The sequence below is a fragment of the Lontra canadensis genome, unplaced genomic scaffold, assembly GCF_010015895.1.
Source record: "Lontra canadensis isolate GAN:19392208 unplaced genomic scaffold, GSC_riverotter_1.0 scaffold29, whole genome shotgun sequence".
Lineage (NCBI taxonomy): Eukaryota > Metazoa > Chordata > Mammalia > Carnivora > Mustelidae > Lontra > Lontra canadensis.
In genome coordinates, this window is record NW_022631023.1 from 7,607,653 (window position 1) to 7,631,891 (window position 24,239).

The window sequence follows — 24,239 nt, forward strand, 5'->3', positions numbered from 1 at the left end:
TTCAACACAAATTTTAAATTATGTAAATGACAGGAAGTTGAATTGACTGTAACTCTGATAATACAAGAATATAAAAATTTGAGACATTAACATGTTATTTGAGAAGACATGTCCATTTCTCAAATACAGGAGAAATTTGAGAAAATGCAAGCCCCTGGGGCACCTGGGTGGCTCAGTTGGTTAAGCATCTGCCTTTGGCTCAGGTCATGATCCCAGGGTTCTGGAATGGACCCCGGCCCACATCAGCCTGCTTCTCTCTCTCCCTCTGCTGCTCCCCTTGCTTGTGCTCTCTCGCTCTCTCTCTCTCTCCCTCTGTCAAATACATAAATGAAATATTTTTAAAAAGGAAAAGAAGAGAAGAGAAAAAAAAGAGAAAAGAGAAAAAAAGAGAAAATGCAAGCCTGAAATATGCATAACTAGTACGGTAATAATTGGATGGAGAGATAATACTAATAAAAGAGCACATTTCTTGGGCAAGTGAAACATACACACCCTGCACTCCATGTATTATGAAGTATTATTATACATCATTATGCTTCTTATTCTCCACAGGAAGAAACTGAGATTTGGAGCTTGTACTTTGTTCTCATGGTTAATTCTATATTAATGTATTTATATCATACCCCCAAATCTCTTTTCTTTCCCTTTCTTTTCATTACGTGTCTTGAGGTGAAGAAGTATGCCCTACTGATTACCCCTAACTTTCCTCTTCTCCAAGCCTCTGATCTGAAGTAATATCCTTTCACTCCCCATTAATAACTATGAGGCAAACAGCAACTTTCTTCTCCTTTTATTTTTCTGGTTATTGGTACTGCAGAGTATAGGCATTATGTATTACACTCACACATATCCTCACTTAGTGTCACACCTTCCCAACATCCAGTCCCTAAAGTCCTCCTGGTTGCCAAAGTTTACTCTCTAGATGATTCCTCAAGAAGTGTTCAAAGAAACAGAAGTTCCCCAACTTCGTATTTGTGTTCATAACACTTTGTCTGTTTTTATACTTTAGTCAATTTAGCTGGTTATAAAACTCCAGGTTCTCTTTTGTTTTCCTTGAAATACTAGGCGTTACCTCCATTGCTTCTGGCATAAAGTGTTGCTATCAAAATCAGATACTCTAATATTCTTTACTATTAATAATGACTGGGGTCTTTGCCTAGCTACCCCAAGATTTTTCTTTTCTTTCAAATCCAGTAATTTTTAAGAAATATGCCCACCTATTGGTCATTTCTGGATCTATTTACATAAGCATACAATATACCCTTTCCAATTGTGCTGGCAAATCTTTTTTTATCTCAGGAAACTTATTTCAACTATAATTATTAGTATTTATTTTAATTGCTTTGGTTCTTCCTCAGGATCTTTTATTACTCTATAGTTGATCCCTTATGGTCTTTAGCAACTATCACCTTTTTCTAGATGGTTCTTTACTTTCCTTCAATTCTTTTAAAATTTTTTTTTCTCCTATTTCTCTTCAGTTTCTCTGAATGTCTCTACTGTGCTTTTTCACTCTTGTGTTCCTTCTAGATTAGGTTTCATTTTATTAGTGACTTTTTAAGAAAATTTCTCTTTCCTCAGTTATCACATTTCTAAGACTTCCCTGTTCAGATTTATGTTGCTCTTTCATGTTTTTATCACTTTCTAAATTTGCTTGGGTTTGTTCTGAAACACTAGGTTATAGTTTTCTCTAGTTGCAGGGACATTTCTTCCTGGCATACTTTCACGGTCTGCACGAACATTATTCTGCTCCTATTCCCTTCTTCTTACAAAAACTCTGTGGGAGGGGCGCCTGGGTGGCCCAATCGGGTAAGCATCTGCCTTCCACTCAGGCTGTGATCTCAAGGTCCTGGGATGGAGCCCCACCTCAGGCTCCCTGCTTCTCCCTCTCCAGCTCCCCTTCCTTATGCTCTCTCACGTGCCTGCTGTCTCTCAAAAACAAAAAAGAACAAAACAAAATAAAAAACCCTCTGTGGGAAATTTGACTGTGATCCTTGTCTGTGGCTCATTTTCACATCAAATAAAAAAACTTCTAGAAAACTGGAGGAGCTAGCTTTTCTGTTTAGTAACAGTCTCCCCTGTTTTTATGAAAGGTACTGAAATACAGCCTCATAAATGAGATCTCCTGTGTGTTCCCCTTCTCCCACTTCATCTGACCTTTTTCCCTTTGCCTCCCTTGCCTCTATCATGCTTACTGTGGATTCTATTCCCAGCAGTGTCTCCTGAGGTGTGAGGCTTTGGCCAGGAAGAGAGCTTCAACTGGCTTTCCAAGTTCATAGGGACGAGACAGCTCTGACCCCAAAGAACTCCTGTGCGCCCCTCGTATCCTGGGAAATGAGAAACCTCTTAGTCTCTGCTGCTGTCCTCAAACTTGCTTGACACACTCCGCAGGGAGTTTTGTTGGCTATCTTGAGGTTCTCTCTTGTTCTCAGGCCTTTCGGATAGCCTGCTGCTTCCTTCTGCATCCTTCCATACAAATGTTGACATCATGCAGGTCTTGTAGTTATTGGGGACTTGCTCCCACCCACTTATATTAGGGTCTGCGGGGATACCGTTCACCTAACCTTGTAGAGGCCGTTGAACATGAGTTTTTGGTTTTGCTGTTCTAGCTACCCTGTTTTTAGAGAAAACTGTAGAGATTCAAAAATCTATGCCCTGCTATCATCTTCTTAGAGCTCATTCTTTTGGAGGTCCATTTAGTAGGTATCCCGAAAATCTAATATTAACAAATATGAATTTATTTGCTTTCACTTTAGAATAAAGGCACTAAAGACTAAGAAATGCAACTTTGCAATGTGGCTAACCCTGGGTTTCCCATTCATTTCCACACATATCATATGTTCTCTTATGTGATATGAACAGGATGCAATCATTAATTGCTTCCACTTAAAAATCAGAAGCTGAAATAATTAAAATATGAAATATAAGAGGAAAAGAATGTGGATGTCTTAAAACCGTTTTAAGAAATTTATTAGAGCAGACATTCACATTAAGATATTTTTAGGGGTTGAGATGGCAAAAATTGCTCTTTCTGCAAGGACTCGCTGAGCCACCTTTATGTCCCAAGAGCCCTGCCGCAAAGACGCGGGTCATGCAACAAAGATAAGCACCTCGCTCTGATCTCGAGGAACTGTCGGACCAGCTGGAACAAAAAAACAGTAAGCAAATGTATGCAAATGCTATAAAGGCATTAACTAAAAATGATTGCTAGAGAGAAATAATCCTGGAAGGAGAATATCTACCAAGGTGTTAGGTTTATTGATTACTTTATGCATTCTTTTATTCCTTTTTTAAGTTTTATCTAAGTATTCTCTACACCTGACATGGGGCTCGAACTCACCACCCTGAGATCAAGAGTCGCATGCTCTTCCAAATGTGCCAGCCAGGCACCACGTACTTTATTACACATTTCGGAAGCATTGGGAACTCTTTCCTCCACTGAGTATACTATTACTTTTCTATTTCCCAAAATAGGAGATTCTTCTTTTTGCCAAGTGAATTAGAGAGTTATTTTTAACTAGAATACTCAATGCTCACAAAGATATATTAGAAAACACACATTTATGTAACACTAGTGTAAACCTGTACATATCAACAAAAAGTTTCCTGAAAAGTTGTTATCAAGGGCCTTAAAATTTTCCAAACCCTATAACCCAGTATTTACACTCCTAGGAATCAATCATAAAAAAGTAACTTAACATACAACCAAACATTTATGAACAGATGTTAGTGTTTTAAAAAAACGGAAAGGAAAATTTTAAAAAATAACAATGTCTAATTAAAAAAACCCCAAACTTAACTAGTAAATGATCATATTATGAAAGAGTCTCAAATCAGCACACTTTAAAATGAGTTTCTAGAAGTAATTCACCCTCAAAAGACAGTTATGGTTCTGAATGCTCTACACTGGCTCACGTTTAAAATGACAGCAGACCACTACAGGTTTTGATGACATAGGGAAATACTTATGATATAATGCTAAGCCAAAAAAAGAGAAAATACAAATAATATAAAATACATTCTAACCCAAGCATACCATCCTGAGTGTCAAAAATGGCACAGAAAACCAAAAACTGAGAGAGAATGTGCCAGAGTGAAGTACACAGAACTTTGCGTATATTTCCTTCTACTTATCTATATTCCTACAAATTTCCAAATTTTTCCAGTAACTGTGTATTACTTAATAAACAAGGAGAAAAAGTAAAAGCCTGAGAGCAAAAATAAATCTAATGTGTTTATCATTCACCAAAACCAATAAATCTGTTGAATTATTAGAATGGAATCTGATAGTCCTGGGTTCAGAAATGAGTGGAAAACACATAAAGACCAGATGCACAGGCCCGTGTGAAGAACAATTCCAAAAGGAGTCAATCGGCAAGATGTGCCAAATATTTAAAGGTACACACCCAACACACCCTGCATCTGAGTGAGATCTGAACGTTCTTTTCTGAAATTTATAGATCTGGCTTCTAACTGTTCTGTAGTAATATACTATACTTCTCTGATAGCTCAACTATGCAAACCTTGCCCTATAAAACTCACATTTTAAAAATAAATTAGAGAATCTAAAATTTTAAATTCTGCCGTATTAGTTTTAAGCACTTAAATTCATACATTTAAGAAATACGGGGGCGCCTGGGTGGTTCAGTGGGTTAAAGCCTCTGCCTTCAGTTCAGGTCGTGATCCCAGGGTCCTGGGATCGAGCCCCGCATCAAGCTCTCTGCTTGGCGGGGAGCCTGCGTCCCTCTCTCTCTCTGCCTGCTTGTGATCTCTGTCAGTCAAATAAATAAATAAATAAATCTTTAAAAAAAAAAAAAAAAAAGGAAATACAATAACAACTCTATGAACAAATCGGCACAACTTAAAATAAATTTCCAATGCATTCCTCCTAAAAAAGTGGTATTTCTTTATGTTCTAGAACTATTTCAAGTTTTAAAGTGACTAGCTTATCACTGATGTCCAAAGACAATTTTAATTGTTAAAGAAGCCCATGTCAACAAAATAAAGAATGGCATCAACTGCTGTATCCCACAGCTTTTCAGAAATTACATTCCATTGGATGCTAATGAGCACAAATAACAAATAAAAGGGTGGGGAGTTCCTTTTATCAAGTAAACTGAAAAAAATACAAGAGATTTTATGTTAATGTACACAGTAATCTCTGAGGCAGTGCATCTTACAAATGCAATCTCAGAAGTAAGTCATTCTACATCCTTTAAATAAATGAAATCTGGTTACCTCTTAGTTCAAAGGTGTAAAAAATGCTACTAGGTTCCCAGGATAATGGTATGCTTAGGTAGAATGTCACTCATCTCTCACAGGAATGAACAGGAGTGAAAGGGTGTGTGCAGAAGAGACATCCAGGAGGCAGCCAGAGTCTGGAGCTCAGGAGAAAGGAGTGGGACACAAATGTAGATTCTGATAACAAGGGCATGTGGATGTCAGGTGAGGCCAGTATTGTGAATGCTATTAACCAAAAAGTATTTTATGTTTTTGCTCTAGGTGTCTTAAATTCAATACATAAGTCTTAAAAAACTTATCATAAATATCCACTGAATCATTTCTTACGTGTCTGCCCCCTCCTCCAACTAAACTGTGCTCCTGGATTCCTAAGCAGGAGGACCCTTGTGAACAGAGCACACATATCATGTATTATATATATATTACATATATATACCTATATTATAGTACCTGGTACAAATTAACCAAATAAATGTTTGGTCACAAATAATTTTTCATCCAAAAATTTAAAAATAATCCAATTTAACTTTATTTATATTCTTATTTTTAAATATGCAAAAACCACCACAAATTAAACAAGTACAAGAATACCTATATACACAAGTATTAGAAATGCATCAAAGTTGGACTTTGGCTTGGTGTTCAGTAAAAATCTTATTATTAAAGCTTTTGCTTTTGAAAGACCAATCATCAGTCAATACCTACTTCAACATGCTCTCTGGCACCCCTGTACCTGCACTTAATCGATGAAATGGTATGAGAGAGGACGGTATCATCACGTCTCACCAACATAAAGTCAGTACCACAAAAGCCCAGGGAAAACAGAATATTCACTTTCAAGTATGCATAAGCATTCTAGAAATAACTCTCACTGAAAAACTCCTTATGAGCGTTTATGTGTTAAAGTTCTATCAGTTGAAGTATAATAAATTGTGTGCACAGTAGTATAAGAGCAAACTGCTGCATTAATTAATGATGATTAGGACAGCTGCTAATTTTATGTTCAAAAACAATTATTAATTTGCAAACTGTTAAAAGGGAAATACACCAAGAGCTAATACATATATTAGAGAAAGCTAGATAATCCTTCTTGAGTTTTTTTTCCTTTATAAGCCAATAAATGTTGACAGTTTTTAAAGAATACAAGGCCAAATTAGAGAGACTGGGTTATATCATAAATCCAATCTTTTTAGAATTTTTTTTTGGTCTCCTAGAACTCATAAAATTAACTAGGTAACCTTTATAAATGTTATTCACTCTTTAGGTATTTCATTTCATCCATAGGCCTTTCCAGAAAAAGAGCTATTTAGGAATGCTTCATATCATTAAAAATTAAAGTAGAAATAAAACAGCAACTGTGCCACCTCCAAATTTCACTAGAGAAAATCTCCAAGATCATTAATATCCACGGATCAATCTATGAGATAACCCCCAAAACACTTTGTTCCTCTACTGACCTCAGTTGAAAGTGAGCATCTACTTGGTATAGCCAATGTGCAGTATAGTGCCCAACGAGCAATCCGGGAGCTGACAGTGCTGAGAAATTGTTCCTGCACCAAAAGGTCAAACTTAAAAATCTGACAACAAAATTTTCATAAAATTCTAAAATATTTCTATTTATTTCACTATGACGGTGCGATTCAGCCTCAGTGTCGTGTTCACTTTCTCAGCCACTCGGCCAGGATGCATACCTGGCACAGCTCTAGTTTTGCACAGGCAGACACACATGTGCCCATTTGAGAGACAGAGCACAGAGGATGACTCAATCACCTTTTACTTAAAAAAGAAATTACCATCAAATTCTTTGAATCCCTCATGAATGTAAAATATTATTTGATCTATAATTTAATTTAAAAATATACTCAAACATATACCTTCATTCAAAATAGTGGAGACATGTTTTTAATTCCCACTCTTAAGTCAAAAAGGTAAATTTTTCCTTTAGAAAACAAAGCACCAAAAAGAAAAACTAGTCACAAAAACTTTAACAGCTACACCAACAATATAATTAAATATCTATATGAGGTTTATGTAGTTACTTCTTTTCCAGTTAAAGACCACATTTTCGAACAGTTTATAAATATAATCCAATTAAGACTATCCTGACAAAGTCTGCAGATACAGACTACTTGGTTAAACAAAACACCTCACAATCAGCCTGATTTACGGAACATACAAGTTTGAAAGTTAACACGTTATCCATTAGCTACCCTGTATTTTCAAGAATCCGAACATAGTCACAGATGAGCTAGCTTCCAATTTCCCATTTTCCATCACTAAGATCACCTCAACTAATAATAAAGCAATCCAAAAACTTCTTTCCAAAATGCCTTTATAATGCTTCTCCTGCATAAATACAAATAACAAAAAGATGAAAGGAAAGGAGAAAGGGAAGAAAGAAAAGAGAGGGGGATGGAGGAAAGGATGAAGGAGGGAACAAGGGAAGAAAAAACAAAATCCCAGGCCATATTATTCCAAGGAATCATACACATGGGTGTAATACCCTTAATTTGTCAGTCTTATATTAGATACACTACTAACACCTACTCCACATGCCTTTAAAAGATTTGCTCTATTTTAATGGGGATCTGAAGGACACACACATTCAACCATAAAGGTGAATATTAGTGAATTTTTATTTTTTATTTTAAACAGAAACGCTTCAATTCTCACGAAAGTATTAGCCAACCAACCACTTTCAAAAAGGTCAAGACCAGCAATCCTAACAATCACTGTGCTGTACTTGTATTAATACCACACTGTAAGTCACTAATTATCAAACGGATTCCCAAAGTCATTTATTAAATATCCCAACTAACTTTGTATTTATTGATCTAAATATAATTCCCCCCACTAATGCTGTTTATCAGAAAGCTCCCGCATTCAAAATATAGCACCAGTTCCCACATTCGCTCAGACAGCCACAGCTTTACTGTATTTCAAAACTTGAGTCACCTGTATGCATCGTCTTCTTTCAAGTCTCATATCATCCTGATGGGGTGGGGGGAGGGAGGGAAGAGTCCAGCAGCAAAACTATAACACTGTGTGAAGAAAAACAGATTATGATAAGAGATAAGGATGCAAGACAATTACCCCTATTGAGGAACATCTAATGCAACTACAATCCCCAAAACAGAGATAAAATTATCTGCAAATTTGTTTACTAACATTTATTCATGCTTACTTGAAAATAATTTCCATTAATGACAATCAATTATATATATAAAATGTAAAGTAGTCAACTGTCAGGAAGAAAAAGTTTCAAAAACTGCCTACTACCAACGAAACTTCAGGCATTTCTAGGTATGAACTAAGGGGGCAATATTCCACTATTCTATATAATGTATCTGGGAAAAATTTACCTTTTCTAATATCCACCAATTCACAAATCAGTATGAATATGAAGTCACTTTTCATCGTGGCTTACTATCAGGTAAGCAGAGGTAATGCAAGCTGCTTTACAAGAAGGATAACATATCAATCTGCCAATGTTATTTGTAAATTAAGTTCTAAGACACTGCTCATAACTGCTCCCCTAAGCCCACAAGCCCTCTTTTGCTCTGCAAGTGGCTTCTCCTACTTTACTGTAAGCCTTTCACTGTATTTCCTACTTACTGCTTCCACTGGTATTTCACAAATGACCAGCAAAATTTATAATGACTGATGGGAAAACAAAAACCACCTGAATGTTGTTATCAACTGAAAGTAAATGATAAGAGACTAGGACAAGCACAGGCTACAACCCAACTTATTTATATTCAGTCTAAAAATGTCCTTTTTATATTGATACTATGGAATTCAATAAATATTATTAATGAAACAATGTTGCTTATGTTGGCCAAGTTCCCAAGCCAGCCAAAAGAAACTTACTGATACCAAAAGACATTACTGATCATGGGCACTGGGGACCACTGAAAATACAGAAATTAAAGGTGTAATACCCTTAATTTAATTGTCAGTCTTATATTAGATACACTACTAACACCTACTCCACATGCCTTTAAAGATTTGCTCTATTTGCTCAAAGACTAAAATAGGTTGTTTTCCTTTGTTAGTACTCAACTCCTGATGTCTCTAATTCCCTAAATTTTATCTTAGGGAATCCCAATCATCCAGCTTTGTAATCCTTTCTCCTAAGTAGTCCTGTGTTCCTAAATTACCATAAAAAACTCCTATTACCTCACTTCAGGTATGTGATAGAAAGAAGTCAAGTGGACTGAAATAATTTACTTTCATGTCTGCACTTCTCAATAAGGATGCTACTAGTTAGTCCAAATGAACTCCTAACTGGTAGAATTCTAATCACATTGTAAAGTTTACAATGACCAAGGTAGCTTGAAGAAAAACATTTTTAGGAAATGGTCATAATACAGATTCAAATGTGTATTTATTGCCCCCAAATATTTCTGCTCTTCATTCATTTCTCCATTTGTGCACTCCCAGCTTCTTTAAAAGCTGGACGTTTGTACTCCAAAGAGCTGTAACTGGAAGTGCAGCTCGGGGACAAGGATGTAAATGTATGAATTATCTGTAACTTAGGAACTGCCTGTGTCTAAAAGCATTACCTATATTCCAGATCCCATTCCTAAGAAGCATGCTTCCAGTTTAGATGCTATGGTAAAACCTCAGACGTGGGACCAACTGATACCCATTCTGGGGGTTGTGTGGACAGATGGGTAGATGAATGAACACTAAAGTACTGCATCAAAAAAGTTTTAATTCCAAAGAGTAAGTGTATTTGAACTCTCAGGAGTAATGATTTTTACTTCAAAGACATAGTTTTCTAACCATTTTTCTCCCATAAATCATCTTTACCATTCTAGCATGGACCATGGGGACAGAAAATGTGAATTAAATCTCTAGCTATGAATTATATATTATCAAATCTTTTAGGTTCTCAACATCCCATTCTTCACCTATAAAATGTTACTTACAATGCTATCTATCTACACTTTGCCAACTTGAATGGTTTCAACAGCATAGATACTGCTGATACCAAAGGACTTCATAAGAAAAAAGCAGAATCAGATAAACCATTAGCATTTTTTATCCTATTAAAAGCAGTTAGAAATTAGCAGATTATCCTTACTGTACAAAATATCTAAAGGTAAGAATATAAGTGGGCCGGTGGCACAAAGGAGAGTACATGTGACTGAGGGTCAGAAGAAGCATACATCAAGACTGTCTGAACCTAAAAAGGACATCTTTTAGAAAAGTCAACCATTCCTCACTACTCATCTGAAAAGTAGCCTTTAGCAAAGGGTAAAGCAAAGCTACAAGTTACAAAACTTGCTGTTGACATATGCAGCAACTAAACCATCATCTACTGAGCAACGCTAAAACTCCTTAAGTCTTGACCTTGGGCTGCTTTAAATTAAGATTCTAGTGATAATTCCATATATCCTTTAGGCTGCTCACTTTTCAAAAAAAAAATATGTTTATATCAGGTCAGTGTTTTATGACAATAAGCAGGTAACAGCAAACACCAAATGTACTTTGCAAACTATAAATACAATTTTCTTTCTAAAGAAGACTAAAAATCCATCATATTCTAAATTTTTCTGAGAAAAATCTACAGTGAATTTTTAACCTTTCCCCCCACAAATGGAGTCATTCACAATTACAGAGCTAAATTAGATGCTAATGAAAAGCATCTACTATCCTTACCACAGGAACCTCCTATAATCCTCTAAATCTTTTGCTGTATGCTTTAGCTCACATTTTGCCAAAGGCAATATAACAGTCTACAAACAATCTATAAACTGAGCTTAACTGGTTTTTAAAGCTAAACCTACAAAGCATTTTTTAGTTGTCTGAAAATCAGTGCATAACAGTAGTAACAACCTACAGCAGCAGGGAGAAAATTTCAACAGGCTGAGTTTAAACACCTGGAATTCCCCCATAGGTATCAGATTCAGTCTCCTGGCACCTGTCTCTACGTGGGGGGGGGGGGGGGCGCGCCGGTGAAGGAGAGAGGGGGAGAACACGGAGACAACTAATTAAAAGCAGTGATGGACCGAGATTTATATAATTAATGCTAATCCTCAAAGATGAAGACTGGCAAAACAGTGATAGAAATGAATGCGTTAGCATGATATGGCAAATCCAGATTAACTCAGGAGTTAATGAACTAAATGGTAGCTGTGACGTTTTCTCTCATGTCACAATGTTTTATAATGACATAAAACTAGAAATTATATGAAGCTTCAAAATAACTAAATTAGTAGGTAAGTAGCAGCAGGTAAAAATAATCAGTATGATAACAGGCTTCAGTAATACTTATAGGTACTGTTCTATTTCTTAAACTGGCGAAGCACACAGCTGTTTTTCACTCTTTTAATTTTACAGGTTTTGTATAGTCTTGCATGTATATTTCAAGATTTAAAAATTTAATCCACATTAAAAAAAATTTAACGCACAATAGTATTTAAAGGGACAATCAGATAGTTTAGAAGATGCCAATTTAAGAATAAGCTACCCACTCCCAAAAAGAATAAGCTACAAAAATGAAATCAGGGAAAACTAAACTGATAGATCTACAACTTGATTCCATGCATTAAAATTACAACATGATTATCTAAAAATTATACTGTGACTGGCTTTCCTTATAAACTTTTATTCATTTACACTAACATTAAGGAAGTAACAGAAGTGTCCTCTTTTTCCACAGAACAATTTTAGAAACAGACTTTCTATAATTACAACAGCCAAAGAAGTCAAAGCAAAAAAGAAATAGAAAAAACTATGGTTTTATACCTAACAAGGAAAAAAAAACCTCTATTAACGCTAATTCCCACTAAGATGATCAAATGGCATACAGAGAAAAGGCATTTTCACTAACTAGAGATTTCAAGTGAAATTCTTAAAACCAAGATGATTTAGGACTCCTCCAAAACCCCTAGAAATAGTCCTAGCTGTAAAAAAAATTAAAAAGGAAAAAAAAATTTTAAAAGCACAAGACTTCAGAATGGGATATGAAAGGAAATTCTGAGTAAAACTGCAGGGAAAAGAACATTTGCCGAACACTTACTATGCACCAACTACTCTACTGAGATATTTGAGAGAAGCCGACACATTTACTCTCCTAACAACCCTGTAAGCAGGCAGTGTGATTTCCATTTCATCGCTGGGGAGAGCAAATTCAGAGAGATGAACCCGCCTGGACTAAGGTCACAGCTTGTGAACTCTGGTCCCACACCAAAGCTCGTATTTTCTACCATACCAAAATGCCTCTTATTAATAAGCGCTGAAACAGTCATGGGAAATTTTCAAAGATCTAAGAATCTACATGTGTCTAGGTCTGATTTTAAGACCCCATACTCAATCTTTCACCTCAACCATCCTAAACAAAAAAGAAGGTTCCTAAGCAATAAATTAATTTGTAAAAAGCACTTCAGTTTAGGAGAACGGTAAAGAAACTCTCAAGTCAGTCTAGCAGAGAAAACTGGATCACAGCAAAACAGACTGATACATATATTCCCTCTACCATAAAAATTAAAGGAGACAAACTAAAAAGAGGGTAGACACCAAAAGCAGGTAAGTCATTACTGCACCAAAGCCTTGGAGAAAATTAAAAAAAAAAAAAAAAAAGGATTACAATTACATGACTCCAATGGCATGTTGGAAGTGGAAACAGCTGATATAAGTGTTAAAGAAAATAGAAAGATGTGATTTCTCATGAAATTATGTGGGAAAAAAAAAACAAAAAACTAACAACCCTGAGTAAGCAGTAAAGAGAAGGTTCAAGAACTAAGAGCTGAGTGGATTAAATAAATGTTGCCCCAAAGTTTTGCTCCTTCAAGGACCAAGTTACTTGACCTCTCTGGGACTGCATCTGGGCTCAAATATGACAAAATTAGGCCCTAAGTATTTGTATACAACAATAAATACAGGAAAACAGGACAGAAATGCCCTCTATGCGTGTTACGTGTAACATAAGGCATTGCCAAATATCCTTTTTAAAACTAGAGGGAAGAGACTATAAAGTTAGGGGTAAGCTATGATCAGTAAATGTAAATTACTGTTACCCCATCACTAATTCAAAATATGTCAACTACCAACATATTTATATGTATTCTTTTGTATTCTGAGCTCCTCGAACATAAATTCTCAGACCAGAGAACATTTTAGGAACCTAGCTCCCACTGTTGAGAGTGACTACTACATAAAAGAGATACTAAGAAACACCTCATAAGTGAACCTAGGTTCCAGAAGGCTCATTTCTAAAACAGCTGGATGAAACTCAACATTAATCACTATTTTAGTTAAATGTGCAACTAAACGGACTTTTAAAAGCTGGCTTGGCCCACCTCTGTCTGTAGAGTTCCAGGCCCACACTTCCAAGGGCCCAGCGAACCGAGCTTGAATGTCCCAGATATTGTTGTTTCCCAGTTATTACCGAAGAGATGTCTTGTCTTTAACGGATACATATTTACTTTCATTCACTTAATTCCCATAAATAGTTATATAAGGTAAGTAATACTATTATCCCCATTTTACAGGTGAGGAAACTAAAGCCCAGAGAAGTGAAGTCGCCCCAAGTCACACATGACTACTGGTGAAGAGAAAAATTTCAAATCCAACCAAAATGACTCCAAAACCAATGCTTTCAGGCACATGTTAAATTGAATTTACTATCTCCTCACCCTTCTCTCCTGCCCCCCAAAAAGGGGAGGAAAGACCAGGCAGGACAAGGGAAAAAATAAAAAAATCTGATTCTCCTTTCTGTATTCCCAGTCTTGGGTGACAGGTGTCACTATCACCCCCATCTCCCAAGGAGAGCCCTAATCACCCAGAACCTCTTTCCTAGTGCTTACACCACATCGATTTGGCAAATTCTTGTGCTGGATTCACCTCAGAAAGGTCTTCCCAGCTGGCCTTGTGCTCCATCTCTACTGTGCCTGCCTCAATCAATGCCCCTACTGTCCTGTCAGCACTCCTTCCTCAAATCCACCAATACAACCCACTCTCACTCAAACTGCAGGCCTCAAAGCACAGGCTGGCACCATTCCAGCCCAATCGTGTGCCATCAGGCTGTTCTGAAGCTGGAACTCGATCATGGTCTTCATCTCCATTTAAAATTAAAAACCTATGGGGCGCCTGGGTGTCTCAGTGGGTTAAAGCCTCTGCCTTCGGCTCAGGTCATGATCTCAGTATCCTGGGATCGAGTCCCACATCGGGCTCTCAGCTCAGCAGGGAGCCTGCTTCCCCCCTCTCTCTGCCTGCCTCTCTGCCTAATTGTGATCTCTGTCTATCAAATAAAGAAATAAAATCTTTATTTACCTCAAGTATTTCTCCGATTACTTCTCTGAAATAAACACACTCCATTCTGACTGTAACACATTACAAGTTCCTTATTATTAAAAAAGGGAGTAAGAAGAAACTGAATAAGAATAAAGAGCCAAAGGTCACGCAAACTTCCAATACCCTAAGGAGCGTCTGCTCCTATTGTTTATTTCACATCTTCCAATCAACACTCTGCACCTGCAGCTCCTTTCACGGTTGTAAGTACCCCGCTACACACAGACCCAAGTTTACCTGAAGCAAATACCTACTGGGGGATATTTGGGTTGTTTCCAATTTTTCACTACCATAAATTCTGAAGCTTGGAGCCTGCTTTTACCCATCTGCTAATAGGAATTAAAAGCAAAGTAATAGGAACACCAAGACTTTTTGAATCTCTGTTGTGTTTGCTTAAATACATTTTACATCACCTACACATAATGTACTCAAAATTCCTATTATTCAATCAATCCTACCTTCTAAAAGGAATTAAATGACTTCAAAGACTCTGAGATTCACACCAGAGCAAGAGCTAATGTGGAATGTTATCCCGAGTTACATTTCCCTACCCAACCTCAACATCTGGGTTGATCTCATTCATTTATATGTTCCTATAAGACAGAGGATACTTAAAGAATATGTTCAGTCGACAGCCTGCAAGCCCTTCTAGTTTTTAAGGAATGCACCACTGGAGGGGTACCTGCGTGGCTCAGTCGGTGAAGCGTCTGCCATCAGCTCGGGTCACGATCCCAGAGTCCTGGGATCAAGCCTTGCATTGGGCTCCCTGCTCAGTGGCGAGCCTGCTTCTCCCTCTCCCTCTGCCCACCCCGTGCTCTCTCTCTTGCTCTCGCTCAACCGCTCACTCTCACTCCATCTCAAATAATATTTTTTTAAGATTTTATTTATTTATCTGACAGACAGAGATCACAGGTAGGCAGAGAGACAGGCAGAAAGAGAGGGGGAAGCAGGCTCCCTGTCGAGCAGAGTCCCATTCAGGGCTCGATCCCAGGACCCTGAGATTGTGATCTGAGCCAAAGGCAGAGGCCTAACCCACTTGAGCCACCCAGGCGCCCCTCAAATAAATAAAATCTTTAAAAAAAAGAAAGAAAGAAAGAAAAAGAAATACAATGGAAAACCACTCTGCTCCATCCTTTCTGATAGCACTAACTTTTCTAGAGTGGTCATATATATTTATATGCACACATACATATAATTTTACTTATAAAATATAGATTATGTATAATTAATTTACCTAAGTGCATGCACACATATACTTAGTTGGTTGTATGTACTTTTATACATATATAATTGTATGTAATTTTAGAAACCACTGCTTTTAATTATCCTTGCATTTCAAAAATACAGAAAAATAACCAGGCCAGAAATAATCAAAAACACACACTGCTATTAGCAGCTTACATCTTCCTCCAACAAGCCTATTACTAAGAGTAGTAAATGAGTTTAGTTTTACTTATTTTTCCCAACTACACTTTTGAAAAACTCAAAAATTCTTAAAATGTGTGTGGCCTTGTATCTCAGAGTATCAGTTATCCTCCAAATATCCCATGTCTCTCACTTGTAGCCCCAGCCTCAGGGGTTACCTCCAGTTCCATCCCTTAGCCCCTCCACTCGTTTCTCTATCCATCTTTCCCTCCAAAAGAAGTATTTCTAAGTTTTACTCTGAACTAACAATGCTGAACTACTCTTTCCTCTACACTAATCTCTAACTCAGTATCTAGTCCAACTGCTGCTAGATGTCACCTACAGCACCATGACTACCTCAACTTCCCATGGCTCAGACACATCCTCCCCTCCTTCCTCACATAACTCCCCCTCCCATCTTTATCCCCATATGCCACCGTTCTTCCAGCGACTTCACGAGAAACTGCTGGCTTCTTCCTTTACTCGAGATGGTCTCACTAAATCCTGTACATTTTCAAAATGCCTACCTTAATTATTCTCCAGGTCCACTGTAATCACCTTGGTCTAGGTCCTTATTTCATACTTGATATTACAGATCCCCCTAGAACTAAGCATGTCCTGGGCCAGGTGGTGTGTCAGAAACACTATGGGAGGTTCTCAAAACCGGACTGCAGACTCCACACCCAAAGATACTGATTTAGGAAGCATGTGGAAGAACCCAAGAAGTCCCTATTCCCCCCAGTGATTTTAGAGCACTGCCCGGAGTGGAAGCTACCAAACTTAAAGGCAGTTTATCCCTTGTCTTAATTCATCTGGCATACAGCTGCCACATGTATCTTCCTGAAGCATGTGACTTTCCACATGGATTTAACTTACCCTCTATAACTTAAGAATATTTGACCAAATTTTAATGCCCTGACAGAGAGTTTAGGACGGCATTCTATAAAATGCCATTTAACCCCAATCTGCACCAATGCTCAAATGATTTTCCCTACCTAGTTTGCCTCTTCTTTACCTGTTTACGTAAATCCTATCCATCCTTCAAGATCACCAACCATAACTCCCCCTCATCCAGCTTTACGTCACTCCAGCCTCTCTGAATTTGCATTCAATGATCCACCACTGTATTTTTTAATTATTTGTTGTACTGTTACTCCGTGACATTATCTCCTGCTTGATGAGCTTCCCATTTCTATTCCATCAAGAGTAGACGTGCGGGGCGCCTGGGTGGCTCAGTGGGTTAAAGCCTCTGCCTTCGGCTCAGGTCATGGTCTCAGGGTCCTGCGATCGAGCCCGACGTCGGGCTCTCTGCTCAGCAGGGAGCCTGCTTCCCTCTCCCTCTCTGCCTGCCTCTCTGCCTACTTGTGATCTCTGTCAAATGGATGAATAAAATCTTTAAAAAAAAAAAAAAAAGTAGACGTGCAATGAACGCATTGGTAAAGTTGAGTAACAACATGGAAAATACTGTTCTATGTAGAAAAAGTAAGTTATAAAACACTATGCAAAATCCTGTTAACCACCTCCTGCCTGCCTCTCTACTCGTGATCTCTGTCAAATTCCTGTAAAAAACAAACAAACAAACAAAAAGTATGCAGACACCATGTGATAACATTTGTTTTTTTTTTTTAAAGGAGAGAAATAGTTGTGTACATTAAAAAAAAAAAACTGACCAGTTATCCACAAAACGTAAATAGTAGTTCTCTCAGGAGAGAGGAACTGAGGGAAATTGTTATTCTTATCTTTTGTATTTTCTAAATTTCCTAAAAGGAACATGGATTCTATAATGAAACCAAATCCTCCTAGAATCTTAAACGTTAAAATCTTAACCTAGAGTTTTTGTGACCAATGGAAATCCTGTAAAAATGACCGGCATGGCTGTCAGCAGCCATACTGTCACAATCTTAACACTTAGGATTTATTTGTTAATGTTTACATTTCCCAACCTCTACTTCAAATTCCACTGGCCTCACGAGGTGGATGTTCAACTTCTAGGACCCTGTTCAGGGCTTTGCAAATCAATTTTATACACGAGCATACTACTTCTCTAGCTGTACATAAGCAGAGTTATACTTACTCTCTTGGTTTGTCCTTTCAATCAAAACTACAAATCTTAACATAGTATTATTGCTCTTATTTCCACATAAGACCAGGAGACATAGAACAGGTGAGAAAACTGTAATTAATATTAAAATAAATCTTAGGAACGAAGCTCTGGAAAAACCTTTAACATACCATCTAAAGCACCATTTCCTTCTTAAGCAGAAAAAAGTCCTAAATACAGTGAAACCTACCCATTTCAAAGATTAATTCTCATGATAAACTACAAGAAAACGTTCGATCCTTAGTTACAAATTCTAAGCTAAATTCCTCGATCCCAACTTAAGTTCATGATGTTCCTCCCGCACACTGAAGAAACAGGAACTAGCTACGCACAGCCTACAAAATATTCTTCCTACCCACACTCCTCAGCTCTTCTCCAACAGCACATCAAGACTCTCAATGGGTCTTCTCAAACTGAACTGGCCAGCTTCCATCCTTTTTTCCTGCTCAAGTCTCCTGTTTTCTCAATTTATGTTCTCCAAATTTGTACACAGTATACTTAAACACTAGCCTTGCAACACTAAGTATTGTTTCTATACAGTTTTCCTTTCTTCATGTAGTACTGATTCATGGGTCCACTTGTGGTCTATTATACCTCATGTTCAAGCTCAGAAATCCCTTTCATGAAAGAAAACACAAAATTTACCATTAGAAGTGTATCATTAAAAATAATTCAAAAATCAGGAACAATAAAAGTTTTCAACACTAAAAAGAAAAGGTGACAGAGATTATAGTACATTCCCCTAACAAAATATGACATAACCCTTTAAGTTCTTACAATAACTGCACGGCATGAAGGAAAATGTTATACACTATGTCAGAAAGATCTCAAAACCTTCCCCAAAGCAAAATCTCAGGGAAGTAAAATAAATACACTGAAAAAACTCTGGGGGAAGATATGTAAGGTTATTAATAATGAGTGTCTTTGGCTAATATAATTCTGGGTGATTTTTAAACTTTCCTCTTTACATTTTTCAGACATCACGACTTTTGTAAGTAAGCACATCTCTTATAATCAGGGAAAAAATGGTCCAAGAAATCCAAACCTCCATATGAAATATAAAAGTCATGGTATCTGGCTAATAGCCACAACCATGAGAACAACCTCTAAGTGCATCCAATTTCTAAAACTCCAGTATAGGTAAAAAGCTCATGAAAATAAACTATTAAAGATCTTTGTTTAAAAAAATCAGTTAAGGGGCACCTAGGTGGTGCAATCAGGCATCTGACTCTTGCTTTTGGCTCAGGTCATGAACTCATGGTTGTGGGATCAAGCCCTGTGTGGGCTGTGCTCAGTGCAGTCTGCTTGATATTCTCTCTCCTGCTGCCCCTCCCATTCACGCTCTATGAAATGAATAAATAAGTCTTTAAAAAAAGTCTGTTAATATATCGCTAGGTCACTGTCCACAATAGGACCAAATAAAGTACTTATTTAGTGTCCCTTCACCCAACACTCAAGGCCCTACAGCCATCAGACTCCCAGGTCAACCTGCCCTAGTTTAACTTCTGGTTCCACAACTTACTAGGTGGGCTCACACAAGGTTCTAAACTCCAAGATGACTAAGTGTCTTCACTACAAAGTGAGGATAATCCCATAAAATTGTTGTATTATCAATGACATAGCACACATAAAGCATTTATAACATCGTATTGTTCAATATACTACACCAGCATATTTTATACTGTCCTTACCTTCACCTTTCCAGTCTTATCTCCTACTATAAAAACTTTTCCCAAATTGACACTCCAGCCACAATGGACAAAAGCCACTTTTTTGCTCCGGCTATTCAATGAGCTTTCCTCATCCTTCCCTGCCTGTCAACACCAAGCTCCAAGCCCAACACCAACCAGTGCTGCCTTCACAGAAGTCTCCAATCAGCACCGCCTAGAAACATCAATCGCTCATCAACCCTGCATAGCAGAGTTTACACCAAGACTACCGCCTTCACACCACTCACCTTGGATGGTAGCTAACTAACTGTATGCATGCCAGCATCCAGCCCCAGAAAATATTAAGAGCCTTCTTTGGCATCCTGTTGAGGAAGGCCAGCTTCCTCTACTGCAACAGACTCTCAGGAAAGGAGAGAAAACCGTAATCATCAAACCACATCATTGCCTAAAACATCTGCTCTGGGTTGTTTTGTTGAAACAAGTAAGCTAAAATTCTTCAGTATCTGGGGCACCTACCTGGGTGGCTCAGCTGGCTGGGCATTGGGCTCTTGGTTTTGGCTCAGGTCATGATCTCAGGGTTATGGGATCAAACCCCACAACGAGCTACACACTCAGCATGGTGTCAGTCTGCTTGTCCCACTCTGCTCCCCACCCCATCCCTATCCCCATCCATTCACACACATGAGCCCATGCTCTCTCTTTCTCTCGCAAATAAATTTAAAAAAAAAAAAAATCCTTAAAAAAAAAAAAAAACCTTCAATATTTAAGACAAGATAATGACAGTTAAGTCGTACCTGCAACCTACTGGTGGAGCAACTGAGTTTGCCATGGTTTAGTTCTAGAACTCATTTCAGTGAAAAAGGCAAAAACTCTAGTGTTTTGCTACAGATAATATTATATGAGCTAAAAAATATTTTATGTAATTATCAGCTCATATAAAGAGCCATAATCAAATAAAGTTTGGGCATAGTTGAGGGTTTTTTTTTTTAAAGATTTCATTTATTTATTTGAAAGAGAGAGAGCAAGGGAGTGCACGCAGGTGCACAAGCAGGGGGAGTGGCATGCAGAGGAAGAGGGAGGAGACTCCCTGCTGAGTAGGGAACCCAATGTGGGGCTGATCCCTGGACGCTGGAACCACAACCTGAGGCCAAGGCAGACGCCTAACTGACTGAGCCACCCAGGCGCCTCTAGCTGAGGGGTTTTATTCCTGTTAAATACCAAGCTTCCTTTTTTAAGAAGGATAATTTTAACCATAGTTATTACTTATACTTAAAATGCTAAAAAACAAAAACAAAAACAAAAAACAGGTGGCCAAAATACTGACAACTGTGAAAGCAAGGATGATGGGGACACAAGGGCTCCTTATGTCACGCTCTACTTCTGTGTATGTCTGAAGCTTTTGATAATTAAAAGTTTCTTTGAAAAAATAAAAATGTGATATATGAAAAAACTATTAGAAATATAATTCTTTAAACCATAAACTAAGTGACTGTTAACAAAAGAAGCTAACGAAAAGGGGCCCACGGCAGGCTCCCTGATCAGTGGGAGCAGCAGGGGGGGACCCTACTCCCCCTGCTTGTGTTCTCTCTCTGTGTGTCTCTGTCAATAAAATCTTTTTCAAAAATCTTTAAAACAAAAAAAAAGCTAACTAAAAGAAATGTGAAGATTCAGTAACATTTTATGATAATAGAACTCATAAACAAACCATGACTGAGCAAAATTTGCCTTTTTTCATTCTCCTGTTTGTTTCTCTTTGGGGAGAGGAGAAAGGGTCTAAAGTAACTTGGGAAACTATTTTCCATACAGTATTTTCAAATAAGACACTAACAAAGATTTTCCTATGTAAGCTTTGGTTTCTATACATTTTTCAGAAGCAGTCACGTGTTACTAAATGTACAGTTGTGACATGAAAATCCAGGGAGACAGGCAAAATTCCCTCTAGGATGTCTCTAGCTAGCACTGCAGGATCAATAAAGTACAAACTCCCTAGAGCCAAAGTCCCCAAGAGAGACGATCCCAGAGCTAGTTTCAGCAGCTGACATACTCTAGCCAATCTTGAAGGGCAAAAACCAAACATTTTAATAACTTACCCCAAAATTTCCTTTTGCTACCGAAGTCATATTTGATTTTTATCTTCCTATTTTTTCATATTATGCAGACAGTACATTTCTCATGATATCTAATACAGATGACTTATACAGTAACATTAAATTTATTATCAGATTGAGAGCTAAGAGGACTTCAATTTTACTTAATTCAAATCAATCCTTTGGCAGACATGGAAACGAAAGTCTAGAGGTTAAGTGCCTTACTTACGAGTATCTGAAAGTAAAACACTGGAAAGGTCTGGTTATTAAACCAATGACAGAAGCAAAATAATATTTAATTGCCATTTTAACTGAACATTTAAACTCTACTGCTACAAAGAAGTATGTACAAAAACAATATTTATGTATATAACAACAACATAAGCATCCTTACATAAGAATGAAAATATACAGGAAAATGTCCAGAAACTGCAAAGCTTTAAGAGCAGTATCTGGGGCTGGGACAACAGGACTGGAAAGGAGGTGGGAGAGGAATGGGGAGAAGGTGAAGAGAGACATTCATACATCTGTACACACTGCAAAAGTGTCATCAATTACGCTTATTGAAACAAATGAAAAGTTATGTGAAGTAACAGCATATGGGCAAATAATCTCCTAAAAATCAGATGACGTCTTGACACAGACTTTAAAATTCACCTTTCATTTCTTCAACAAGTATGTGCTGAGTACTGGAGACATAAGGGCAGGATTTGTTGTCACTGTGCCTGCCCTCAGAGAACTCAATCCAGACAAAACAGACAAAAATCACAGTAATGCTAAACTACAAACTGTGCTCCCAGTCATAAGGGAAAGGACGAATTACTAAGAGAACAGAATACAAAGGGAACCTATTTAGATTTGAGAAAAGCGTATCAGAAATACTCTTTGCAAGAAGTTGACAGGTAAGATCTGAATTTGTAGTCTTTATGCCTGTTTGGCTTCTGAAGCTTACAATTCTTTTAATTTCTAGATCCACATAATGAGAGGCAATGAGACAATCCAAAACTTCTGAGAAAATAATAGGTGGATGGGGATCTGGAAGTACCAAGGCTGATCAGTCAAGACTGTGAAAGGCCAGAGCAACAGTGAATAGATGCCTTCAAATGAAGCAAGTCTCACAAATATGGAATGAATTAACTAGCGTCCTGTATTTCAAGGACAAAGCGCTCGAATCAGAAATAAGTAAAATGTTACAAGAGAATATGTACAGAATAAAAGGAAGGCATCCAATAATGGGACAGTTGCTCCATGAACGGCAGCCCTTGACCACCACACGTTCCCGCGGGGCCTCACATACGTAACACCTACCCCAGTCATGATTCTAACACTAAGCTGGAAATGGAGTTCAGTTACCCCAGAGCCCAACCCTCTGGCCCAAAGGCCCACATCATTACATTGTTAAAAAAATTTGCCCACTCCAGGGGGAACAGCTGGTATTTTGTAAGAAAACTGTCTCCTCCACTGACTTGTTTTTGCCCTCTTTCCCCGAAGACAGCGTCTCAACATGGCAGAGGGAGCTGGAGCCCACCAAAACATGGTGGTTCTACGGAGATATAAAGATCGGAGTTCCAAAGAGCTGAAGTAGCCAGACAGGGTAACAGAGAGAAGGAAGCCGTGCAAAAGGGGGGTCTCCAAAAGTCTGTGTGGGGGGACTCAAGAGGACAAGAATGCACATGAGCAGGGTAAGACTACACAGCCTGGCAAAGCCTAACTGCTAAGAGACTGGGAACAGAAGCGAGAGAGAATGAACAGGTCTGGGGACTTTGGTAGTCCCTGCCCAGGCACAGTGGAGGGAACGCAAAGGTTCATTTAATGTGCCAATCTCACTGGGCCATGGGAGTCCAGACATTTGTCCGAACATTTTTCTGGGTATGCAGTGATGGCGCTTCCAGAATTACTGTTTGAATCAACAGACTTCTCTTCTCCCTAATGTGGCTGGGCTTCATCCAATTAGCGGAGCGCCTGAATAGGATAAAAAGGTTGACCCTTCCACAGTAAGAACAAACTTCTTGTCTGACTGGGACGTCAACCTTTTTCCTGCCTTTAGACTCAAACTAAAACATCGGTTCTTCTTGAGTCTCAAACCTGATGGTTTTCAGACTGGAACTTAAGCCATCAGTTCTTATGGTTCCCAAGCCTCTGGACTCCCAACTGAAATATACCATCAGCTCTCCTGGGTCTCTAACTTGCCAACTGCAGATCTTGGGAATTCTCAGCCCTGATAATCATGGGAGCCAATTCCTTATAATAAATCATGTATCTCCTACTGGGTCTGTTTCACTAGAGAACCATGACAAACACATGCTTTAACTTCCTTTCTCCATTTCAAAAATTAAGGACCACATCTTGGCATACAGCCTATGCACCAATACTAATAATGTCTAAAACCAAACCCAGGACAAGATCCAAAGGAAGACTCTGCTTATAAGTCGTGTCCCG

At 38.1% G+C, this 24,239-nt stretch overlaps 1 protein-coding gene across 6 annotated transcripts in view; it reads right to left on the reverse strand.

Moving 5' to 3' along the window:
- Positions 1–24,239, reverse strand: part of DYRK1A (dual specificity tyrosine phosphorylation regulated kinase 1A) — a 145,200-nt gene that overhangs the window by 84,367 nt on the left and 36,594 nt on the right. For 4 of the 6 annotated variants that reach the window (XM_032865330.1, XM_032865333.1, XM_032865331.1 and 1 more), the window contains exon 2: positions 8,194–8,279. The exons of the other annotated variants lie outside the window; for them this stretch is intronic. In XM_032865330.1, coding sequence (XP_032721221.1) covers positions 8,194–8,203 — 10 coding nt within the window. In that variant the 5' untranslated portion in view covers positions 8,204–8,279. The remainder of the gene's footprint in view (positions 1–8,193; positions 8,280–24,239) is intronic. 6 annotated transcript variants of the gene reach the window in all.